Source organism: Chelon labrosus (assembly GCF_963514085.1).
Source record: "Chelon labrosus genome assembly, chromosome: 10".
In the NCBI taxonomy this organism is placed as follows: Eukaryota; Metazoa; Chordata; class Actinopteri; order Mugiliformes; family Mugilidae; genus Chelon; species Chelon labrosus.
This window is the reverse complement of record NC_140360.1, coordinates 16,096,970-16,121,425: the sequence shown is the minus strand read 5'-3', so window position 1 is coordinate 16,121,425 and position 24,456 is coordinate 16,096,970. Positions and strand designations below refer to the sequence as shown.

Genomic DNA, 24,456 nt, shown 5'->3' with positions numbered 1-24,456 from the left:
AAGTGACACTATTTCTCCGCCGGCAATACAAAAACACAGAGATACACATTAATCTTTAAGCAGAAAATCTATCATAAAGACATCCTAGGCAACAACGAGACATTCGAAGTTCAGCAATTCAAATGCCACAAATTATAAATCTCGTCAGTGTTTAAACGTTGGCAGCAGTGTCCCTCATATTCCACACTAACAAAAGGTCTTAGCTAGATTAAATATTTCTCTCTGTGGTGTTTACCTTAACTGAAATGGCTGTGCTCCTTGTGCAGTTTTTACACCGGTGTAGCCAGCGGGCTCCTCAGTGCCCACACATACTGCAGCTATTTATAGTTCCCCTACTATAAATATCACGTCACGGGGTCTTCACAACCAGCACCTAGCTCTGACCCGCTGAGCTCTGCAACAACTGTCAGCTCACACACACATACTGTAACACTGTAACAAGATCCATTGTGTTTTAGCAATTGCAACTGTATATGTGCAACAAATAACGTTATTACACTGTATTTTAATTATTGCTGTGTGTTTACATATGCATGTGTTGTTCCAGCTTGGTATTCCTACATTATGTGTGTCACATAGATTGTGTCTGAATTGATTTTTCTTTGTGGTTAATACAAGAAATTGTTTTGAACCATACATTAATAGCTTATGCAGTGTCAGCTCACAGCGTATGAGGAAGAGGCCAGGAATCAATCATAAAAAAAGCAAAAGCTTTTAGGAAGAGTATTTACTCTGAGAACTAGCAGTCTACACGATTTTGCAAAACGAGTTTGGCAGGACTGTTTTCTCATAAATTTTTGTTTTTTAGAACGGTGATTTCAGTTTTACCTTACGTGCTTCAGTACATGACTGTAAATGCATCACTGCCAAAAAATATTTTTCAGTGATACACGGCCTGATGCCTGGAAAGAATTCTTGCTCCTGAGACTAGGTTTATTATAAACATGCATATAGTGTGAAGGCACAAAATAACTAATAACTGCATGCAGCGTATTTCAAAAATGTCTGTTAATTTTATTAACATTAGTATCATGCATTATTACTTGGAATGCACCCAGTACCTGCTGAGAACTGAGATGTGCACATTGTCATCCTACAATGTTAAAAAGTCTAATTGCATCTGATGTGCATTTTGTTACTTCTATGTATATTTGAGAATTGTTCAGTTTTACACATTTTGGAGAAAACAGTATTTTGTAATAGCTTCAGGGCAAAGAAAAATATATCATGCACATCTCCATGATTTATGCATAGTTGTGAAACACACACTCCATAACTAGTCAAATACAGTGTAAATGTTTAATTTTGCGTTGATAAAAATCCACAAAAGGCATCAACGCTGAATCAAGATATGCCACAGTAAAGTGCTTCAGTCTTCAGCAGTGTGCTGTCTGATCTCAGTCATCAAGCTGACAGAGCATGGCCACACCGCGCTTGATCCAGTGCTGGGGGGGCTTACTGGTTGGCAACATCATGCTAATGACAAAATTGGTGGAGTGGCCCGTAGTGGAGAGGGTGCCCTTCCTCTCACTGGTCTTGTAGAGAGGGCAAACATATAGTTTCTGAGGCTGATCGGTGCTCTTTTCAGCTGTGTGGGAGAGAAATAATACAGTAATGTAGTCAAAAGAGACATTTGGGAACATGAGAGGTAAATGACACACATTCATTTTGCATAGATTTTTCAATATTGACACAGGCAGTAGCTACACAAAGTGGGATAATACTTACTGGGTTTTATCCAAATGATGGGCACAGTGTCAAATAGGACTTTGGGGTGCTGTTCAGCTAGAAGTCCACTGATAATGGAGAGACAAACAAAAGCTCATGTCAGTTCTCTAGTGGTGGAAGAAGTAAAAGTAACTAAACCACTGTATAAATATTACATGAAGTCTCCAAAACAATATCCTACATTTAAAAATGACAAACAGTATAATCACTAATGCACAGCGCTGTAGAAGTGGTGCATAAAGAAGAGCATAACATAAAAACCACGTGAAGTATTCCAAATGCGTACTTAAGTACAGTGCTAGAATAAATATACTGTAGTTATTTTCTGCCACTGCCTCATGTACCCATTATTCTAACAATGATCCTGCTCTGAACATCTACCTTTCTTTTTCCCAGCGAGCTCCATCCAGGAACAATCCAATAATGTAAACACCATCCTCAGGCGCTGTGTCTGACTCATCAATAGGAAGGACCTGCACCGTCAAATCATGGAAATAAGGCACATGTTTAGTGCTATAAAAAGACCTTAGGATGTGGAGACAGAGGAGGAGAAGGAGGAGGAGGAGGAGGAGGAGGAGGAGGAGGAGGAGGAGGAGGAGGAGGAGGACGAGGAATTTTAAACCATTAAGAGCTGTGTGTAAAACAGGAAATGCAACATATCTGTGTATCCATCTATATTATAAATAATATAGAAACAACAGTGTAATACTGTGCACACCACTGTTGCTAAGTTACGGTCTCAGCACTCAATGGTGATGGCGGAGCAGCATCAGGACCAGAGATGCCAGCAGGATCAATAAAGTAATTAGCAAGACCGGAACTATTCATGGTCAAAACCTAAAGACCTTTGAGTAGATGGGCGGCAGAAGGTCACTGAACAATGAATCTGTCCCAACCTCTGCAAGACTGTAATGCTATGGTTTCTTGAATATCCTCTGTCATGATCTTGTGTTTCTGGTCTATTTATTGTAATCCTGTTTGGTTTCTTTGTGTTTCCTGTTTTTTTATTTTTATTTTGCAAGCTTCTTCCTTGGTGTTTTTTGTCCTGCTTTACTTCCTGTGTTTTCCCGCTCTGAGGCCCTCATTAGTTTGACTTGTCACCCCTCTGCCTCTGTGTGCCTTTCCCTTTGTTCTTTGTCAAGTTGTCTGTGGATTTTCCCCTGTGCTATGTTGTGCTGTTACATCTGTGCAGTCACCCCTGTGGGTTACCCTCGCGGAGTTATCCCTGTTGATGATTCCTATCCTGTTGCGTTTCTGGACACCCTGCCTCTCAACTGCATCATTTTTTGTTTCTTTATTAGTAAGTTTTCATTAAAGTTATTCTCTTTCCTACTCCCACCTCCCCTTGTGTCTTGCATTTGGGTCCTACCTTGCTATACCTCACCACCAAAACGTGACCATGAAAGGTAATAAAGAAAGCAGAGCCCATTTTTTGACTCATTCAGCTCTGTTGTCTTAAATAGGGTTTTCATTCTTCCTTTTCACAATAACACTGACAGAGCTCAACTGTCTATCTACAGTATCTATCTATCTATGGATATAGAAAGTGTGTGCCTTCAGACCTCAAATTCAAAGACCAACAGGTCAATGGGGACATGGTATTTCCTGGCGTAGTTCTGCATAGCCCCAGTTAGGAAGGCTTGTGTGAAAAAGAAGCCAGACAGCCAGAACACGTTGGGCTTCCTGGTTTCATACCAAACCTACGGGCACACATAGTAAAAGAGAAACTATAAGTTGAGTGAAGAACTCACTGAAGCTCCAAAACATGCACAGTAAAGAAAGAAAAAACAGTGTCCCTCACACCTAAGATGACCCTAGTTAACTAGTCTCACCTGCAGAAACCTGAGCCTCGAGAGAAAGTCGGTAACATAACTGCCCAGGGGCTTGAGGCTAGGATATGAGCGCTTGGCCCAATTCTCTGGGACCTTGCCAACTATCAAACTGCCTGCGACTGCCTCCAGTTCTGCATCCATCACCACCAAGCCCTTGATAGCCTTCAAAAGGTTCTGTAGACTTCCACGAATTGTACTGCACAACCTAAGAGAGAAAAAACAGCAGTGGTATAAAATGTTTGACAATGCGCAGCACAGCTTAAAGATGAGCACTGAGCTTTTTGTCCATACGTGTTGTAGCGTTCCATCTCTTGGACGAGGACGGTGTTCATGCTTTCCTCGTACTGTACCGGAAACTTCAAGAGAGCTGCTTCTGTGTCAAAATTAGCTGGAATCTGGGGAATAAGCAAAGATGCTAGTTATAAATGTACAGTGCAGTAGATGCAGATTCAAATCAAGAAAAAAGAAATTCAGATGTTTCACTCTGGGCTAAGACCAATGCCGCCATTCTTCAAACCACTAGTCACACTGCTAAAATCTGCTAAATTAAATGAAGAGGAAGTTTAATTAGTTTCTACCTTCGTGAGGATGTCATTCGCTATGTCGTACAGGGCGCTGTCACTCCCAGAGCTAGCTCCTCCCTTAGCTGCTCCACCCTGAGTGAGCAGCAACGAATCAAACAGCAGTTTCGTCTGCTGCAAATCCTTCGAAATGTCAACATTTTCATGCATCCCAAATACTTCTGGATGCTGGCTCAATGGAAGATTCTATAACACAGCAAACACATTCCTACTCAGATGGAATTCATGGCACACATAAATATGCATTCATCCTCTTTAATTGTTTGTACCTTGATGAATAGAATGTAGTCCTCGTAGACAGATTTAGGCGGGGCATAGTATTCGCCGCTCGGTGAAAAAGGGTAGTGAAATGTCTCAATGATTTCCTTGTTGTAGAAGTCGGCCAAGACTGTCATCAGGAGACGTCTGTCCCAGTCATCTGTCACACGGCCGCCATAATTACACTCCCCAGTCAGATACGTTATGGCCTCCAAGGGAACCTCGTCATATTCAATCACGAATAGCTAAAAAGGAACAGGAATTAAATGCATTTAGATTATATTTGATAACACAAACTCCACCACTAAGACTGTGAAAAGGTACCTGTAGCTGTCTGATGCTTATACGCAGGTCAGACTCATTGAAGCCATAGGGAATATTCCAGCCCAGTGGCCCAAACTTTTTCCTCTCCTGAACAAGAGCATGGAAGAAGCACAGTCCATACAGGAGCTTCTCCCAAACCTGGTGAAGAAATTCAAGAGTGAGAGAAAGTCCTTTGTGTGACAGGCCGCTATTTTAATAATAAATGTGATTTCCGGTGTCATACAAAATATTTATCTCACCAGCTCTTTATTGGGACAGTTATTGAAGAAGTCTGGGTCAGAAACAGGATCTGTCACGTAAGACTGGAGCAGGTTGAGTCGGAGTCCTGTAGGAGGCTCATTTGTCATTTTCACCCCATTTTGTAGGATGGTCACTGGAAACTGGTTTTAAACAAGTGTTTTGTTTTATTCCATATAGTCTACAGATAAAAGCTCTATATCACTTCTTTCAGTAAAGTTGATTTTATGCACATGTGCTGAATGAAATACTGTTTGTTTTTGTTTTTTTACCTTGGGTGAAGGGTAGCTGGTGAGCCACAGGCGGAAATTTTGGTGGCATACTGCAGGACTGAAGTCCTCACAGATTTTCTCTAGGGTGGACATCCAGGAAACTGCCAGGTGACAGTTCTGCAAACACACCCATGTCCCATCCTGCATGGCCGTGGAGATCATTTTAGCAGCAATAGGCCCTTGGCCCTGACCCAGAGAGATAGACTGGAACTTGGAACTGCCCATGTTCTTGTCACTGGCAAACTTCAGTAGGCCTGTGGAGGGAATATTGTTAATTCTAAGGATTTTCAGGGGTAGGATTATATGGTCCTTTGACCGTCAGTCGTTGATTGTATAGGACCTACTAGCCATAGGATCAGCTCCTGGAGACAGCACAAACACAAGTGGGATGGTGGAGTTGGAGTCCAGGTAGCTCTTACTCAGGTCAAATGCAGGGGGCTGGACAAATTTCTTTCCCAGATTGCCAGTGACATATTTAGTCACAGCAGGTACTATCTTATCTGGCCTCAGACAGCGAACAATGATCATCTTCTGCAAGTCATTGAGTTGTTCACACCATGGTGCAGGCAGGGCAATGTTGCACGGCTCTTTGCTGTCATAAATAGGCTTGAAGTCTCCTGGACTCTTGATGAAAGCATCTCTGTGGAATAAATTATAATTCAATCCATTAGTCAAAAGTAAATTATAATGACAGGAGGAACCGCATAATGGACACAAGTAATGAAAAATAGTGTTTGTTGATTGGTTAATGCTTTTTACTTTATTCCTTGTAAGCCAGGCATCTCACTGGCTCTGCAGATTTCATCCCAGCTCTTGTCTTGTAGCCAGCTGGGGTCTGGGTTAGCAAGTGTGTTCTGCAGGCCCACTCCTCCAGTCAGCAAGAACATTAGTTCAGAGTATTCAATCTCTTTTTTCGCTCTGGGAAGAAGTATTGACAGAAGACAGCATAAACCTATATGTTCTCATAAGCATGTAGATAAAAGCTGAAATCCCTGTTCTGTCACTTACAGGAGTATATTGCAGCATAGAAGGAAGGAGAAGAGCAGTTTGTCCTTCTCAAACAGAGAACGACAGACGTTGCAGTACAGGTTATAGGTGAAGTGATCAATTAGGAATTGAAGCCTTCTCTCCAGAATCTTGGACTTGTTGCTGATAAATAAAAGTCAAAATACAAGAAGATAAACACAGACAAACTGAAAGTTACATAATCCATTGCTAAAAGTTCATGTCAGATACCACAGTGTGGGGTTTCCACTAGTCCCTATGTAGTCAAATATGTTTAGTGTACAATGCATATCGATGCCTGTCAAATATTATTTTTGATATAATATTCTTGTGTTCACAAGAACTCCAGCTCCACAAGTTGAAACAGAAACAGACATTTCTCTTGTTTCTGTATATGAATACTTATGCTTTCACACTGTTTTCTGTTAAGTTTATTGAAATATAATACACTTAAAGTTACAAGAAATTAGGGATGGTCTGGTAAAACGTTTATTGTAAGCAACAACACAAATCTCTCTTGAATATCACTGCCATTCTTCTTTGTCAAATGTAATTTTTTATAAAATCCACAGAGAGCAATGTTTTCTAAGCTGCTGGAACAATCAGCAGATTTGTCATTTCTAGTACATTCCTTCTTTTGCAGAGTACACTTCATATGTATCACTCACCTGTCTTGTATGGAGTTAATGTAGAGGTTGACAAACCAGCTGAGAGAGTATTGGTACATGGGGTCAATGTTGGTCAGATCAGCAATACTGAAGAACAGGATGGATGAGTGTTTGGCAATAGCTCTGTAACCCTCTCTAGACTCCGCTATCTTGATCTCTGTCTTCTCTGCAATCTATCAAATATGTACACAGAAGGAAGTTAGGCAACCAAGATTTGTGAAATGTACAATCCAGGTCTCATTTTTGTATGGAGCACCCACCTGCTGTTTTTTGGTAATCTCATTGGACATGATCTTCGCTGAGTCTAGAATTTGAATAGCACTCTCATCCTCCAGGATATTTCCTTCAGAGGATTGAAGCGTCTCCAGAATTTTGTCTTCAATTTCCTTTAGCTGCCTCTTATTGTCAGCTGACTGCAGGATTAGTGCATTTCTCTCCTCTTCCAGCTCTGGCCTGAAAGTATAAAGAAGAAACAAAGTGGGTTGCTTCGTGAGCAAGAAGATATGTATGTTAAGTACAGCATGTCAGTGGCATACATCTACCTCTCCTTGGCAACCACTATGCCCAGCAGCTGGTCCTCCAAACCCTCTGGAGTGATCATGAAATTGAGAAGGGACACTTTGGTGGCTAGTTCTGGGAGGTAGTGGGGGTTCCTGAGCTTTGTGGTGATGTAGAAACGGAACTCAGCAGAGTACTCAATCACACTCTCACCGAGCCTGATGCAATCCACACCACCTAGGTAAAAGAAAACGTTTGTGAACCAAGCATATTTACAATTTTTAGATCTTAGATAGTCAGACATGTCATTTTTCCTGCACCTTGTTTGAAGATTTGTTTGAGCAGCAATGGTTCCAGAGAAGGATCCAGCTCTTCTCCTACATTTTCCAGCAGCAGGGGTGTTCCAAATTGAATACAGTTTTCCAAAGTTCTCATGAAGTCCGCGTCTGTTAACTTGATTACGCTCAGGTTGTTATCTTTCTCTGAATTCTTTACCCACTTGTTTGCTTGACCCTGAGGGTCAATCATCAAGGGCCTACAAATACAAAAACATTAAGGACTCGTATAATGAACTGTACTTTCTTGTAATTTTTTGTAACATTAAACTATTAAATTAAAATTAAGTAAAATATTTTAGAAATGCAGACTCACCATCTACGTGAATTACTGACAATGACACCATTGTCAATAGAGAAAGAGTCGCTGGGAAGGCCTGCAATGTTCCAAGCCCTGATCTTGATGGGATCTCCCAGGGTTTTACTGAGAGAGAAGTCATCTGATGATGGAATGTTCTTAGACTGGAAATATTTAGATTGGTGAAAAACACAGATGATAGGTAATTACTTAATGCTAAATATAAAGAAAGTGGCTAAAAATGGAGGAGAGAAGGACTGTTACTTGACAGAATTTGGTCCATAACTTGGTGCAGTCCTGTCTGAAGCCAGCAGTGAAAGCACCCAAGTAAGCGATGACACCAGCAGAGATGAGAACATCTCCTGTCAAGTTGTCATATGTGCTCTGCAGGTCATCTGCTGCCTTGGACCATCTAAGGACACATTTGGATTCAGTAAGTGATATGTTTGTTACATTTCAGAAAGTAATAAACAAAACAATATTCACAAGCATCATCATGACCTGGTCTTCTCTCCACCTAGACCGCCAATGAGCTTTTCTGCCCGCTCCAACTTCCTGGCGCACAAATCCACCTGGAACTCGAGCCGGGCCTTCTCCTCTGTCTTCTCCTCAAAAGTTTTCTGAAGGGCAGCCAAGCGGTCCTCAACCTCCTTTAACTCAGCTCTCTTTTGGTCCAGCAGGGCCATGGTAGCAGCCAGGGACTCCTGAGCCTCTGCAAGATTGGCCTTCTTAGGAGCCACAACCTAAAACCAAGAAGAGTGGTTGAGGTCAAAGAATAAACGGAAGGATGCAGGCTCTATAATCAGGACAAGTCATAAGAGAAAGTCTGTGAAAATCCAGAAACACTGCACCTTTGCCACTCTGTCATACACTTCCATTGCTTTGATCCATTTGCACAGGCCCTCTGCTGCAGAGGAGGCCTTTGCCACTATACTGGGGTCAAAGTCAGGATTAGTCATGTACTCACTACGGATTTTTTGCATCACAGGGACCTGCAATACAGAAACAGATGCATTAGTGAAAATACATGTGCCTTTTACTAAAAATAATAATAACTGTAATTTCCTCACTGGAATGTTGTCCTTGTCATATTCTTTAAGATCTCGTAAAAAGTTCATATCACCCAGTAACTTCTTGCTTGGACCCCAGTAGTCAAAAACCTAGACATTAAAAACATGTTACTCATAGGTACCAGACAACTCAGATTTCTTCGTAAGTTTTCTTTCTTCATCCAACCTTTTTTCCAGTCCCAGCTGGGTCAGCTATCTTATCTGGCTTTATGTCCTTCATCACACATACAGCTGACATCACCAGCTTCACCCCTGAAGGTGGATTTTTCATCGACTTGACAATTGTGACATCAGAGGGCTGAAATGAAACAGACAGCTCTACTTACTCAACTGTCTCAACTTCAGTGATCTGAATAATCAAATCCCTTACAATAAAAGCAGTGTAGATCAAGGGTGCTCACCTTTAAAGTGTTCAAGGCAGAGAGTGCAGCCTCCAGGGCAGGGATGGCTTCAGCCAAGTCACTCTCACACTCGTTCTTTAGAGCCTGAGCCTCACTGGCTTTTATAGTTGCTGCCTCCTCATCAACACGCACAACTTTACTTTTGGCTTCCACCTGCACCGACTCCACTTCAATCACCTGAAAATTAGAAGCAAAAAATAAACATATACAAATACGCATATTTTTATTTATTCCGAATTTGGACTAAAGGACTTGGGATGAAATTCATTTACCTTCATCATTTCGGTGTTCTCTATCTTTGCCTGTTCCAGTTTGGGCTGCAGGTCTACCAGTTCCTTCTTCATCTCCCCCACCTACAGAAAAGTTAGGTTACAGCAAAGGTATGCATTTTAAATCAAAGAAATAGAAAACAAGCATAATAATTAAGGTAAAAATAGTATAGCGCATATACCTGAGATTCAGCGAAGGCTAGTTTATCCAGACCATTGGTATACCTCTGTTTCGCCTTCATGACAGTGTCCCTTTTCTGAGTGAGTAGCAGGCGAAAAGCTGCAATCAGCTCCAGGTAGGATGTTGGTGTCACATAATTATGGCGACCCAGCTCAGAGAGGAATCTGCAGTGGACGCAGGAGTGTAATTAAAGCTTTATACGTGTACTTCACCTTTGAATATACAAGTCATACATAACCATGTCTTACTGCTGTGAGAGCTGCTTGGCAGAGGTATGGAAGGTTTTGCAGATGGGTATGACCTCCTGCCTCTCATTTTCACTCATCTCCAGGGACTCCAGGAAAGAGTTGGCTACTCGCTCAAGAGCTTCCTCCGGCCATGGCTGTCAGGGCACAGAGATGAAAAGGGTACCAAAGATCAAAGATGAGAACATGCAAAGACAGAGCATTGGCCTATCAAGAACAGTGCCGGTTAGTGAACCTATGTTCCTGTTTTGTTCCGCTTTCTTTCTTTTATGTTACCTCTGGCTTTCATAGTGCTTAAGTGCCTGGTATATGCAGTACACTGTATTTTATTGCAGATGTAATGAATGCCTCCTAATGCCAGTACAGTACCTGGAACCAGTCAATGGTACAACAATTAATAAGAGAAGGAAACTGGCGAAGGCGATTTCGAAAGGTGTCTCCAATAGGACTGAAGGCTACAACAATATGCAGGTTGTCTCTACAGCGTGCCACAAAGAAGGCAAACAGAGTCAAAGGGCTCAGCTCCAGGTTCTTATCCCCTGCCTGGGCAATAGGACGTACTGCCTAGAGAAAGGTGAGATGAAATAATTATTATATTAAGTGCAAATTAATGGGGCTTTTACACATTATATAATTTGCTCTGTAACGGTCAATACTAGCTTACCTCCATGATCTCTTGTTTCTCGTCTACGGCAAACAGATTGGGCACCTCTCCAGTGTTCAAGACACTGTCCACATCTTCTAAAAAAGCCTCATCTTTGATCTGTGTGTCAGTTATCAAGAACACAGTTTTCTGTCCTTTCACTCCAGCATTTTTCAGTAGCATCTGCAATTTAAAGAAAATCGTTAAGACAAGAGTATTGTGACTGAATACGTTAAAAACATTTAAGAATGGCATTGAATTAAGGCAGCATTTAAATGCTATGAACAAACACATGTAACGTATCAGAATAACTTAAAAGCAAACCTTGAGATCATCTCTCCACTCAGTCATGCCGTAGCTCTTAGAAATCTCAGGCTGGAACATGGTCATGTGAGCCATAGAAGTGGCCAAGCGAGTGATCGACTGACGTCCACTGCCTCCCACCCCGACTAGCAGGGCATTGCCTCCTGACTGTTTTAACACACGGCTGATGCGGGACAAGTGTTCTAGGACATAGCTACATAAAGCAGGATATTCACAGTCAAGTTTACATGCAAAGAGGGGAATTATAAAAACAGAATTTCATCATCACCAAGTCAGCTCTTAGGACGGCTTACCGGAAAATGACGAGGTTCATCTGATTCTTGTGCATCTGATTGTATTCTTCAAGACATGATTCAGCCACCTGGGAAAAGCCTTCCATTGAGGGCACTTCAGCGTACAAGCGGTCATCATCCTCCAGGTCAGGTTCCATGTAATCACCAAACAGAAGATTTCGCATGTCTTCTTCAACGAGCTGAAAATGGAAGCATATTGATTGCAGAATTTAATAGATTTTCCTAATCGTGTCCTAAGGATGTTTAATATGGTAACAGAAAAAAAACACATTATTCAAAATGGAACAAAGTAGCTCCTCCTTGCTACATCATGAAGATATACAGTATATGCCAATAGTTAAGCGCATGACACTACAGGAAGGATAACTGACTATCTGCTTACTTTACTGCCTTGTTTCAGGTGATCAAAGACTTGGTCAAACGACTCTTTGAAGTGATCTTTGAGGATGCTGTTCATCAGTTTGTAGAGCCAAGCCTGATCTTTGTCATCTACCAGACGGTCATAATAAACACGGAAAACCTCATGGACAAACAGCCGTATCATAGTGCGTTTGTTCTCCAGAGATGCTTTCTTCAGCAACAGGCAACCTTGGATAACACGTGAAAAGTCCCGCAAGTTGAAGGTATAGTGGGATTTGGCTGGAGTTGGAAGCAGATTTTCCATGGCCTTCTTGTACACCTTTGGAAAAAAAGGGATTCAGGCAACTAGTTGATTAGACAATTTTGGATGTTAAAGAGTATATTATAGGAGCAAAACATATTTATCCTGCCTAATTTGCAGAGTTTTTGTGATATCAGGTATCAAGTGTCTTTAGTGAACTTACCTCCATTGTAGCTGTGACTATTTGGTTACCCACGGTGAAATATTCAGGTGGGAATTCATTGTTTTTGAGGTAGAAGGCCACAATATTGGAAAAAATGCAAACCATGGTTTCATCACTGAAGGCATTAATACTAAAAATGTTGAAATGCCGAAGGAAGCGAGATGTCACAGCATTCCTTCCTCCACCGGGGGGCCCCATAGCTGAGATGAGCAGGAGGTCAACAAGGGTGATGCTGGAAGTATCCTTCAAGTCGTACCTGCAAGAGCGTAACAAGTCTGCCTCCTTAATGAACAGTGCTTTAATGCAGTAAACTTTGTCCTGTATGTAATATCTCTTATTATTTACTAGCATTAAATAGTGGATTGCTCATACCAGTTTCCATGGTCTATGTACTGTCGAAGAAGCTCCACAGGAGGCTGTGCTCCAAACTGCTCCAGGGCAGGCATGTTCATGTCATCTACAAAGATGACACACTTTTTTCCCATGGGGGGTCCATACACCCCCTTCCTTCTCTTATCTAACCTGGACATGAGGATATTCTGGAAGACATAAGAAATACACATTAAATGATAGGAAATTTAAAAATGTATTCTTTCTTGTTTGTTTAGATAATCATAAGGCATTTACAATTTTTAAAATAGTCTATGTACCTGGGTTTGGTTTGCACTAGTGCGGGCTGAAAAGTTGATGAAGAAGGGAAGGTAGTGGTCTTTGTCCAGATTGTTCATCAGTTTTTCCTTCACATACACTGACTTCCCAGTTCCAGTAGGACCAACAAACAGGGCAGGACTAAGCAGCGAAACACAACATAAAAAAAAAATCTATTTAGAATGACTGAAATGTTAATGACTGCAGGTTAAATACAATAAACTGAAAAAAAACTCAGTGTATATGGCTCATAAAGAAATATAATTTATGGCAAAAATGTACTTTTGACATTTGTGTGGATCAATCCACCATGATCTCTGAAAATACTAACAATCCATAGTGGATGCAGAGGTCCATCAAGTAGGTGTAGCGAACCGTGTCTATAGTGGGAACAATGATCTCTTGTACTTTGGTGTTTTTGTCCCCCAGGTTGACATTCTTAATGCCATCATTCCAGTGAACCCATCTGCCTTTTCCCTTAAACTGTAGAAAAGATTACAGTGTTATTAACTGACTGACCACAAGTCAAATTCTTATGAGTGATGTCATTTCACAATACCTCATAAAAATAGTCATACACCAGGCCTTTCTCATCCATTGGACACTCCCATTTTCCTACAGTTTCCGGGATCGGATGTTCTTTTGTTCCTCCTGAAACCGTCACCCTGATGAACTCACTGAACTTCTCTCTGCTGTCTGAGTCACAGCTGCCACCCACAGACCACACCAAAGAGAATGCAAAAGCTGCCTGCAAGCGACAAGAAAGAGAAGGAACCAGCAGAGATGTCAAATGTAAATACAAAAAACTCTGCATGGCAGTGCAGTGTTTGCACATGTCGGTGCCAATACTTTGAAGAAATAAGGTTAGGATATTATTTAATAAGATAAAAGATTTTGTGTTTTTACCATTATCCAGGTGCGAATATTTTTATCCACAGGTCCTGACTTCACAGGTTCATTGAGAAGCATCTCAAACAGTCGACACAAGGACATCACAATGTTGCTGTTGTTAGTGGGAACAACTTCCTGGAAACACACACCAAAACAATAATAAAGCCACTGTATTTCACACATAAAAAATGTCAACTTATGTTTGTATCTGGATTATCCTGGGTCCTGGGGGTCCTTACTCTGCAGTGTTTACGCAGCATCTTGATAGCGGGAGGCAGGAACCAGTGGAAGAGCTCAAGCAGCAGGGAGCAGCTGTCCTGGCTCTGCAGAGCATCAGGAAGAGTGTTCATCCAAGAGATCACCAATGGCTCCCAGCCCAACTGAGATGGTTCCATGTAGATCATACCGCATCGACTCACTGTGGCAGGCTACAGTGGGAGAGAATAACCAGGAACATCCAAATTACCATACCAGGGTAATGCTATAATGTCATGTACACTGGCTAAATAAATGTTGCTCAATATCTTATCAAGCACATTGGTGAATTTAAGTTTAACTGGTGCAAAACAGTGAGCATTCAGCAAATGAACTGGCAGTTGTTATATTTTAATAATAATACAGGATAAGGGTAATCAGATAAATAATTGCAGTGACTGCAAACATTTAACTCACAGAGGCCTGTGATAGATCCATTGCTTCAAAAATCAGGCTCATCTGATTGGACATTTGAATGATCTCACCGCTCATTAGGCACAACTGTAGAAAAAGAAGAAGAAGCAAAGTAAAAAGATGTCTTACTCAGGAATGTGAAAAACAAATCAATATCAAACATTTTTACTTTCTACTGTGCATTATTTACCTTTTTGTTGTCATCCAGCACAGTATTCATACTCTCAATCCAAAGTGTATCTATTGGACCGTCAAACACCACCCATTTGCGGTCTGGAGTGTCAGTCGATGCAAACTCACGAAATGTGTTGGCCACAATCCCATCTGTCCACTAAAATAAGGGAAAAATAAAAAGAAAAAAAGAGATGGGCTACCTGTTGTCTGAGGTCTGACTTATATTATTATTAATAATATTGTAAATACACATATCCTGTATTTAACTGTAGTACAAAAGATTAAGGAAACAAGTCTACCTCATGAGAAACAAGGTCAAACTGTCCGAAGAGTTGTCCCATGGTGATGGACTTTGGATTCAATGTCATGAAAATGACCTTCTCCTCAAGGCCAAGTCCTCTCTCATTCATTAGGGTCAGAGTGTCAGCTAGAACATGTAGCACCTTGGTCTTCCCAGCAAAGGGCTCTCCCACCAGCATAAAACTGAAAAAGAGCATAATGATGAAATAATGTGTGTTTACATATTGCTTTCAGGTCATGTCCTAATCATGTAAAATATTTTACAGCTGGAAATATGCCAAACATGATATGAAAATATAGAAATGTGGAAATTAAAATATGACATACCCATGCCTAACTACCATCATCTCATATGTCTGGATTATCTTTTGTAAAAAGACCTGCGTTGGCTGTACATTGTGATTTTTACAGGACTCCTCAGCAGCCTCTAGAAACAGCTAAAAAATATCACAAAAAGACACTGATTATAAAAGACATCACAACTAAAAAGAATGTAACAGTATATCTAGACTTAAAATAATAAGCAATGGCATGAACAAATCTGACCTGATAGTCAGCCTCAGGAAGTGAAATGCCTGGGAACAAATCGCTGGTGATTCCATTGAACAGTGGAATATCATGGGAGAGAAACTTGGGCTCATTAACATCCTTTATGGACCTCAATAGCTGCATGTTGGAATGAGAGGGAAAGGGTCAACAGAGAGTTGCAGTTCACATGCAAGACATGACATACAGAAAAATTCATTTTAGAACAAATACCAAAATGTCCTCATTCTCATCAGGATACTTGAGCTTGAGGTTTCCTGCAGCCACAAGTACTGCTTTGACAGCCCTCATGCCGTAATCATAATGGAACTGAGAGGAGAGCTGTTCTGAACAAAGTCTGTAGGTCATCACAATCTTCACTGACAGCGGTTTAGCATTGAGGAAGCCATATGAATACAGAGAGATCTCTGCAATCAGTGCATAGTTGGGGACCATCATGGCCACTGTTCGGAACAACACCTGCACAGAAAAAAATTAAGGAAATTTAGAATCGTCAGTTTTGTAAAGTGATACAATTTTCTTAGTTGTGTTACAATTAAGTGAAATAGTTTTTAGTACATCGAAGTTTGTAAATTGAAAAAATGCTGAAAACAGTCAATGTATTCATGACTGACAACGTCTATGTCAGACCTTGAGGTTGTCTGGGAGTTCTGAGCGTCCTGCATAGCCAGGGTTCATCGTGATGGACACAAAACAGTTGGGATTGAGTTTGAGCATGGTCCCTTCGAAGTCAAAGTACTCCAGCTTCAGCTCGACGGCTCTCTGGATGCAGAGAACCTGCTGGGCCACTACAGACAGCACCTCCAGCTCAATACGGTTGAATTCGTCAAAGCAAGCCCATGCACCAGATGAAGCTAGACCTTTAAAAAACTATGAGACATTGTACAAACATGTATGTTTATAAACAATATTTCGCATGTATAAATAAAGAGTTACAATAAAATATACATTTTAATTATCTAGTGACTACTACCTTGCCCATAGCGAGATAGTCTAGTCCATCAGAACAGTTAAAAACCACACACTGTACAGCAAGTGCTTTGGCAAGATCTTTGGTGGTTTCAGTCTTTCCTGTTCCAGCTGGACCCTCAGGTGCACCACCCAAATTCAGATAGAAAGCTCCAATCTAAAATAGAGAGAAGGCTTAGGAATTTAAAGCTAAATGAAAATAACAAGTATTAAAATTAAAGTATGATACAAATGTGTTTAATGTGTGAGATTTCTTTACCAAGGTTCGGTAGCATCTGTCGGTCAGAGGAGTGATGACTAGACGTGGCGAGTTCCCCAGGTACTCATAGGCGTACTTAACATCACAGTTGATGATACGAACACGAACATTGTCATTGCTCCAGTAGTAACGAAGCTGGGCTAGCCATGGGAAATCAGTTTCGTGTGACACACCTATTAAAAATGGACACCAGTGTAAACAGTTTATCTGGGTGTTGTTACTGGATCCTGTGTAACACTATGTTATCGTAATAAAAATAATATAGTTCTTTGTACCTTTCTCAATAAGCTCCATGACTACATCCCTGGCATGGACATCAATTGTGACGAGCGCTCCCAGAGTAGTCCGGGTTTGCTTGGGCAGTTTTCCTCTCACCAGCTCCACAATGTCATTCAGCTGATTCTGGAGTTGATTCTGATAGTAGTTCTTTAAACCCTACAGAGAGCAAAAGCCTGGTAGTTTTTTTCCCAAGGTGATACAGTATGGTATTACGTTGATTAAAATAAATATCATATAAAGGTCAGTTGGTCAGGAGTAAGAAACATAACTGATTTGCACTCTACATTATTTTTTATTGGACTTTTATGCCTGAATTTAATTGAATTCTTTTCATTTTTTTGTTTGCAAATTAAACTTTTAACTACCAATCTCAAAAACCTAATCATTTTTGGGGAACAACTAAACAGATACAAGTATTTGAAAAGCAAAAAGGTTGAATGTTCTGCATAAAATGTATAAAGACCTACACCAGGCCCTGCTCTGATGGCCTCATGAACCTCCAATGTCCAGAAAATCTGTGAGGTGCAGAGCACCACCTGTCCAGGCCACTCCTTGACCCACTGGTTCCGTGCAGTCTCGGCGTAGGCCTGGAAATACAACCACACACAAGCTGTCACCGACTCAGGTTTATGTTCTAACATAGAAGGCTTGCTAATGCATAATATGATACATACACAACAAAAGTAAACAACATGCATTAGTGTGTATTATTTAAGATAAGATAAGATAATCCCTTATAATAATTCATTCCACAGTGGGGATATTTGCAGGTTTGGGGGAACAGCAATCTCACCACTCTGGACCGGGCTACTACATCTCTGACACTTTGAAGCATGACATCCTCCACCTGAACCAGCCACTTCTCCACAGCTCCTTTAGCTTCAGATGTGGAGATGAGCTGGATTAGCTCAACACGCTCCCCCTCACTGCTGTACATTGCCTGGTTAAAAACATTGTGAAGTTTACTAAATGTTAATCAGCCACAGTGTCATGTAACAATAACAATATGTATATATGTATATCTGTCTTGCCTGAATATCCAGATTGGGTAGGAAGTCCAGTTTGGAAATACCCTCAAAGCATTTCTTCAGATGTGGCTGGACTCGCAGTGGGTCCTTGGTCTCGGACAGAATCTCCAGCATTTCATCATTAGACAAGAAGAAGAACCTGACAGTAGCATTAGGGGCAAATATCAAAATTAGTGATATTAATTAAGAACTGGACAAAGAAATCTGCAAAATATTTTATTTACCGGGGAAAGAAGAGGCGTTTCTTCTCCAGATAGGCATTCAGACCTTTCATAATACTATCAAGGAGGGTGTTGGAATCTTGCAGTTTCTCTAGCAAGCCAGGTAGGGCAGTTGCTGGTAGAATCTATGATTAGGAATTATTAGGTAACTCAAACAGTACATGTATTGGATTTCCTTTTTTTTCAAACACATATAATTTTTACCATAGGGTCTTTAACACAGTGCCTCATGACTTCTTTCCAGTTTTTGTCGACAATCTGGAAAAGTCGTCCCTCTTCTGGAATCTGCTGCATGATGTCTTGGGATGAAAAGATGGGCTCCAGGTAAAGCCACTGAGCCTGCACCTTCAGCCACTCATCTATGGTTTCCTGGATGCGAAGCAGACGCTCCTCCCATTGCTAAGATCACAAAACAAACACAGAAGCAAAGTTAAAAATAGGGCAACCGGCAAAACTCTCATGCAACTTGAACTTTATTCGTTAAGCAAAAATTTGATACCAACCTTGATCTCGTTTTCAAATGGTTTTATGAATGGCGATCCCCTCATAGTCTGAGTCTTAACAATTTGGTCATCTAACATGGTCTGAATCTCGTCCAGTGCAGTCAAGATAGACACACCAGTCTCCCTGTAAGGTTGGTGGTGAAAAGAAATCCCATCCCAAAAATGCATCATGGTTTGCATAGCCTTCTCCAGGGAAAATTCCTGTACAGAAAGATAGTGTGGACAAACACCATTCAACACAAACGCACACTTTGTTTAAAACTGTAAAAGCAAACCTAACATTTCAGGATTTCTTACTTTACTGGCAGCAGCACTAATAGACTCAAACTCTTCCAGGTAAGGAGTCAGATTCAGTTTGAGAACTTTCCGGAGAGTTGTACTGTAGTCCGGAGTAAGGTCATACCCAACTATCTTTGACATCTGGTCCCAGTGACGAGCTCTAATACCTGGGTTGCACAAGATGGACACTACAGGGATGTGGTCCTGTTGACATAAGCACACATAATAGTTTAGCATCAACAAACAGCACATCACTCAGCACCATTCATTCGTGTGCTTTTACAAAATTACTGTTGTATAAAATACCTTGAACTTTTTGATTTGCTCCATTACAGTGGAACACAAAACTAATGTAGGGTTCTCATGCTTCCTTGGATCATCCTCGCCAGGGCGTTGCCTGGATTTCTCAGGAATCTTTTCCATCTCTTGCGCGGCTTTATTCTGTCTCTGTTGGAAAAACTTCAGTGTCTTGAAGATCTCCCTAAAGAACTCATCCACCTTTACCTCCATGCTCTCACCATCCAGGTCTGTGAAAGAACCATCCATCCATCTACTCAAAAAGAGGATAAAAGGTTACCAGGGAATCCTGCTTCATTAAAACACATCGTGCTCCAAACTGAAATCAGACCTGTTCTCTGTGCGCTGCCACGTCAAGACAAATCCAAACAGCTTCTGGTACGGTTCAATACTCTCTCTGATGACCTCTACTTCTGGGTAACAAGTTTTGTCCAATTTAAAGAAGGCCTCTTCTTTGTTAACGGAGACAATAGCGTCCTCAGCCTCTTGGAGAAGTTTCTGAACTATTCTGACATCCGCCACATACTGTCCAAAAAGTGATGACATAATCGTTATATATTTATGGTGAAATCCAAAAGTAAACGGCTAAAATTAAATAGCTAATAATCAGTGGCTATTTGACAAAAAATTGACAATACAGCCTTATTATTGGGGTGAATAAATATGTCATATTGAATTACAAGGACACTCTCAAGAGACTTTAAACATTTGCATTTCATGTTAGAATATTACAAGAAAACCAAAACAATTCTGTGGCCACTATTTCCTATTACTGACCATTTAAATGTTCATATCTTGATACAAAGCCCTCCTCGTTTATTCTTGATTCTTAGTCAAATTTCACTGTCGTAGCTGTCGAATATTAAGATGGAACCAGCCAATTAGTTTAGTACTGCATTAAGTGTGGAAAGGGGCAACAGCTATCCTGGCTCTGTCTAGTAAACAAATCCACCTACTAGCATCTCCAAAGCGGACTAATCGAATCTTACCTGCTGCATCATATCCAGCTCAGAGCATTGTGGGAACTCTTCTGTCCTGCGTCCCAACTTTTCCAGCTGTACCATTAATCTTTCTCTTTTAGCGATCAGCTCCTTCTGTCCTTTCTGCTTGGCCTCCTGTATCACCTAGAAAACAACACAGATGTCCAGAATAAGATCACATAAAGAAAGCAACCACAATACACCGTTTTACGCAGCAAACACGGGAGCGTTACCTCGTCACTTTGTTCAAATATACGAAGGATAGTCTTTGGCCAGGAAAAAACAGTGGAATTAAGCTCCATATCCTCTGGCTCAATGACGTAGACATCCAAGATGTAGTTAAGTCTGCAGTAGTCTTCCTGTCAAACCACAATTTGAATAATGTTAAAATTGGCATGACTGAAATCAATATACTTTTGTCCAACTGCTCTAACCAATCATCAGGGTAGTCACCTTTATTTGTTCATTTAGTTGTTCTATTCCCTTTGTCTTTGCGAAACTAATGTACTCAACCATCTGAGCCATGTCCTCTGTATTCTCTGGAACTTCCAGGGCTTTCCTTCTGATGGTTTCAAACTCAGAGCAGATCCTTTGTAGAGATACAACGTACATCAAATTGTGAACATTTTAGAAGGAACAGAAGGACAAACTTTGTTTAAGAATGACGCAAGACGTAACTTACTGTAGATTTTGCTCACGGTGTCTGCTGACCAGTTTCTTTAGAAGTACTTCAGCATACGTTTTGGCTTTGTTGGCCAGCCCTTGTTTGAGCTCCTCGCAGTCCAGATGAACCATTGTGAAGTGGGCTTTTGATGGAAGGCCCATAATCTCCTTCGACACAGCACGAAACTCCTCCACATGCTGGTAGAATTACACATTGACAGTCACAAGGAAATGAAGTAAAACAAGGCAAAAAATATGAAGTAAACACATGCAGACTGAATTTGAACTGTACGATTTGTTACCTTAGTGTACTCATCAAATGAGTGTTCCTCCTCCATAAACGTATTCACTTGGGCCTCTGCAGTTCCATTGATTAGCCATTCATAGTTCTCAACTACAAAAATAAACAACAACAGTCAGCAATGAACAGAATTAATGTCCATAGAGTGATGCTAAGAGATGTCTGGACAATGCGACATCACCATAGTTTTGGAAATGTTTGTCAGGTTCCTCTAAATTTTTGCACAAAGCGTTCTTCACAGTGGCCTGAGCCCAGTCAAAGATGTGATCAGCCACCTTGGCATCCACAAATGAAGATGTGGCTTGTGTCAACCATGACTGGACAGTCTGTACTTTCTGTGGAGGAATGTCATAAATATCAATACTATCTCAAAATACTTAGTAAACACATAGAAAATGTGGCATAAAGTGGGAACCTCACCTGCAGCGTATTTGCTATGGCATTAAGAATCTCAAAAACAGATGCTTCCAGATCTTGTAAGGTGGGGTAAATTTCCATATTTTCATCATCAAATGTCAAAGCCATGCGGAAGATTGGCAAGCAGTGGCAATTGCTTGGATCAAACACGCTGACAAACTCCTCCACGCTGGAGTGAAGCAGGGATCTCAACTAAGAATTTACAGAAGGAAAAAATTGGGTCACGTTTACTAAAAAAACTAATGAAGTAAATACCAAACAAATTATTAGCTAAATGCTAGTCACTGACATGCTATATGTACAGTTTACTATAAAGATATATATAGCTTCGAGTATAGCTTAGCCTTCTTTGGCTAATTCCATTTCAAGTAAGCAGCTATGAAGACACGAACTTTGCCAAGTTTTGAAAGTCAAGGTGTCTTTCTAACGGGTCGCTCTAAGAACTGACTTTCTAGGACAACGAATGATAATTAATATGTTCTAGTACTGTCTTGATTCCAACAATGAGTAACATATGAATAATTTAGATAACTTTAATGTTCATAATGAATCAAGTCAAAACTCAAGTGAGCATATTCACACCTGATTTGAAATGAGTGTAGATGCACAGTCGTAGAAGGAATCCACTTTTTCCTCTTTAACGCCCTTCAGCGTTTCTTTACTTGTCAATAAGTGGATGATTTTAGGAAACCAGGTGTTCATGATATGATCTTCTGTCCTCTTACACTCCACAGCCATTTTGTTCTGTAGGCTCTTGCAGTCCACAGGTCCTGAAGCTCTATACCAAAAAGACAATATTAATTAATAAAACAAAACATGCAAATCTTCATATGAGGAAACTCAGGTATGTGTCTGATTGCCTCCATGTTGTCTTTCCCTACCTGCATCCTGAGAGATCAACTAGGATCAGTGGAGAAAATGTCATGTAGCCAATGTCCAACATAGTTTGCATTACAGGATGAAGAATGTGCAAATTTGTCTTTATCCTCCTGCGACTTTTGATAAAACTATTACGCCATGGTTGGGAGAAATCAAGAACCCTGCAAAGATTAAAAGTAAATGTGGGGATTAAAAACATAGGTTGCTAATTGATTACTGTGCCTAAACGAGTGTGCACAAACACTTTTGACACTCACTTTGGTTGGGCAGCCCCCAGTTTTTCTGAGCTCACTCGGTCTGGATTCTTTATTACTGTGTCCACTAGAGAGAGTGAATTTGGCATAATGAGACAGAGCAATACAAGCCTAGACATTTAATACAATGCAAAGGTTTTAATCTCTTGTTTAGATCACAGAGGTTTCCACAGCTCTGCAGCATGGCATTAAATCAAAACAGAGTCACAATGACCTAAATGCAAGAACAAAGACTCCTGCAACATATTATATTGTTATCACCTTCAATAAAATTGATTTGCGATACCTGTGTGCTTGACAGTCACACTGCGGAAGTCGTCAGTGACTTCCAAGCAAAGCTCTTGTAGTAGTTTATTTGTCTCAGGGCTCCCTTTGCGTTTAGGTTTGACTCGAGCTACAATTGAGTCCAGCCACTGTTGCTGGATTGGAGGTAAGGGGCAACTCTCTACGCGCTGCTTCAGAAACCTGTAGTTGATCTGCAAATGGCGCAAAACAGGTGTAATACGAGGTGTAACAAATTTTCATAAATAGGGATTTGCCTCTTCATGTGTAAAATTCAGTACTAAAAAAATAAATCATACCCTTTGTTTTCGCTCCTCACTAAGCATCTGTGAAGTGAAAATAAACCTCATTAGTAACACTCTATGTATTTCAAATGTGTGAATAGATTTACTGATGCCTTACAGAGTGCGGAAACTGTGGCTCTGGTGACAGGCTTTGCACGGCTTCCCTCTCAATGCTTTGCATGTAATCCTCCATTGCCCTAGAGACCCTGTAATAATGCAATCAACAGACCGTCACTTTGTAGGAATGTAAACATACATAACTGATTGTCCTCCCAAGTTAGATGTTGGGAGATTCTAGCATAGCTTTAACTAATTTAGGTACTGAAAACACGGCTGAGGGAAAACATACAATATCATATGTAGTTGCTTTTGTTGCACTTTGCTCCTTCTGTGCCTCAGCAGCTTCTTGTGACCCATTATCTTCTCCACTATCTCCTCCTTTGCTGCTGTGGTCTGTCGCACTTCATCCCTCAGCTGCTGCTGCACCTTTTCTATTGGAGGAAGCACTGGAAACTTCGGTATATCCTTCACCGGTGTTGTTTTGTAAACTGCCGGAGAGGTAGCCATCTCTGACAGCTGGCCACTGAAAGGGGCAAAATCAACAAGGAGGCGAAGTAACAGGTGTTGTGAGTAAGCTAGGAGTAGGCCAACTTCAAGTTAACTCAGCTAATCCTAACGTTAGTCGCAATAGTAGTCAGACGTGAACTGCAGTGAATAACAGCAGACTTATTATTGGTTTACCTGGTTGTTCATCCAGTGTCTTCAGGCTTTGGTTAGCTGGCTTACGGCAAACTCAACTTTAAGCACAATTTAGCATCTGAAGTGACATCCGAAACTAAAGTTAACAGCGTCGTTGTCATAGAAACAGTAAACTGGGTAGCAACAGGAAGAGGCGGGGCTTGTTGTGTTTTCTCCCGTTGCTATTATGACCCCGCTGAAGTTTATCTGAAATATAAAAAAATCGATATAACGTATTAGATACAATACAATTATACTAATAATATAATACTACTTTAAATATATTTAAGTAGTTTGCCTCTAAATAAA

The 24,456-nt window shown here is 40.8% G+C and overlaps 1 protein-coding gene across 1 annotated transcript; it reads right to left on the bottom strand.

Moving 5' to 3' along the window:
• Positions 1-560: 560 nt before the first annotated feature.
• On the bottom strand, positions 561-23,091 carry dnah12 (dynein, axonemal, heavy chain 12). The gene is made up of 68 exons (XM_084554187.1): positions 22,592-23,091; positions 22,293-22,488; positions 21,714-21,902; positions 21,475-21,628; positions 21,295-21,386; positions 21,012-21,190; positions 20,783-20,918; positions 20,563-20,688; positions 20,339-20,473; positions 19,681-19,874; positions 19,359-19,602; positions 19,071-19,256; positions 18,774-18,974; positions 18,475-18,669; positions 18,274-18,395; positions 18,053-18,188; positions 17,815-17,961; positions 17,489-17,608; positions 17,018-17,177; positions 16,743-16,915; positions 16,488-16,640; positions 16,145-16,384; positions 15,728-15,973; positions 15,515-15,634; positions 15,296-15,405; positions 14,968-15,151; positions 14,685-14,825; positions 14,498-14,581; positions 14,065-14,253; positions 13,841-13,960; positions 13,494-13,682; positions 13,266-13,417; positions 12,937-13,075; positions 12,659-12,825; positions 12,287-12,542; positions 11,845-12,141; positions 11,463-11,641; positions 11,170-11,362; positions 10,867-11,028; positions 10,572-10,766; positions 10,206-10,339; positions 9,959-10,121; positions 9,780-9,860; positions 9,508-9,684; positions 9,273-9,404; positions 9,107-9,196; positions 8,888-9,028; positions 8,538-8,779; positions 8,301-8,448; positions 8,055-8,200; positions 7,724-7,938; positions 7,448-7,640; positions 7,166-7,358; positions 6,906-7,078; positions 6,241-6,381; positions 5,992-6,150; positions 5,577-5,872; positions 5,233-5,486; positions 4,963-5,103; positions 4,724-4,861; positions 4,411-4,644; positions 4,139-4,327; positions 3,852-3,955; positions 3,561-3,765; positions 3,291-3,428; positions 2,110-2,201; positions 1,729-1,796; positions 561-1,588 (listed from the first exon to the last, which is right to left on the bottom strand). Exons 1-68 carry the CDS (start codon positions 22,786-22,788, stop codon positions 1,398-1,400), a joined length of 11,376 nt encoding a protein of 3,791 aa, XP_084410313.1. The 5' UTR covers positions 22,789-23,091; the 3' UTR covers positions 561-1,397.
• Positions 23,092-24,456: the final 1,365 nt, after the last annotated feature.

Coding starts and splice junctions, on each gene's coding strand:
- dnah12 (XM_084554187.1), bottom strand. CDS start 22,788: ATGTTTTTAATCCCCACATTTACTTTTAATCTTTGCAGGGTTCTTGAT. Junction 12,543..12,658: donor TACATAGACCATGGAAACTG/GTATGAGCAATC, acceptor ACGCTCTTGCAG/GTACGACTTGAAGGATACTT. Junction 10,122..10,205: donor GCCAAGCAGCTCTCACAGCA/GTAAGACATGGT, acceptor CGTCCACTGCAG/ATTCCTCTCTGAGCTGGGTC.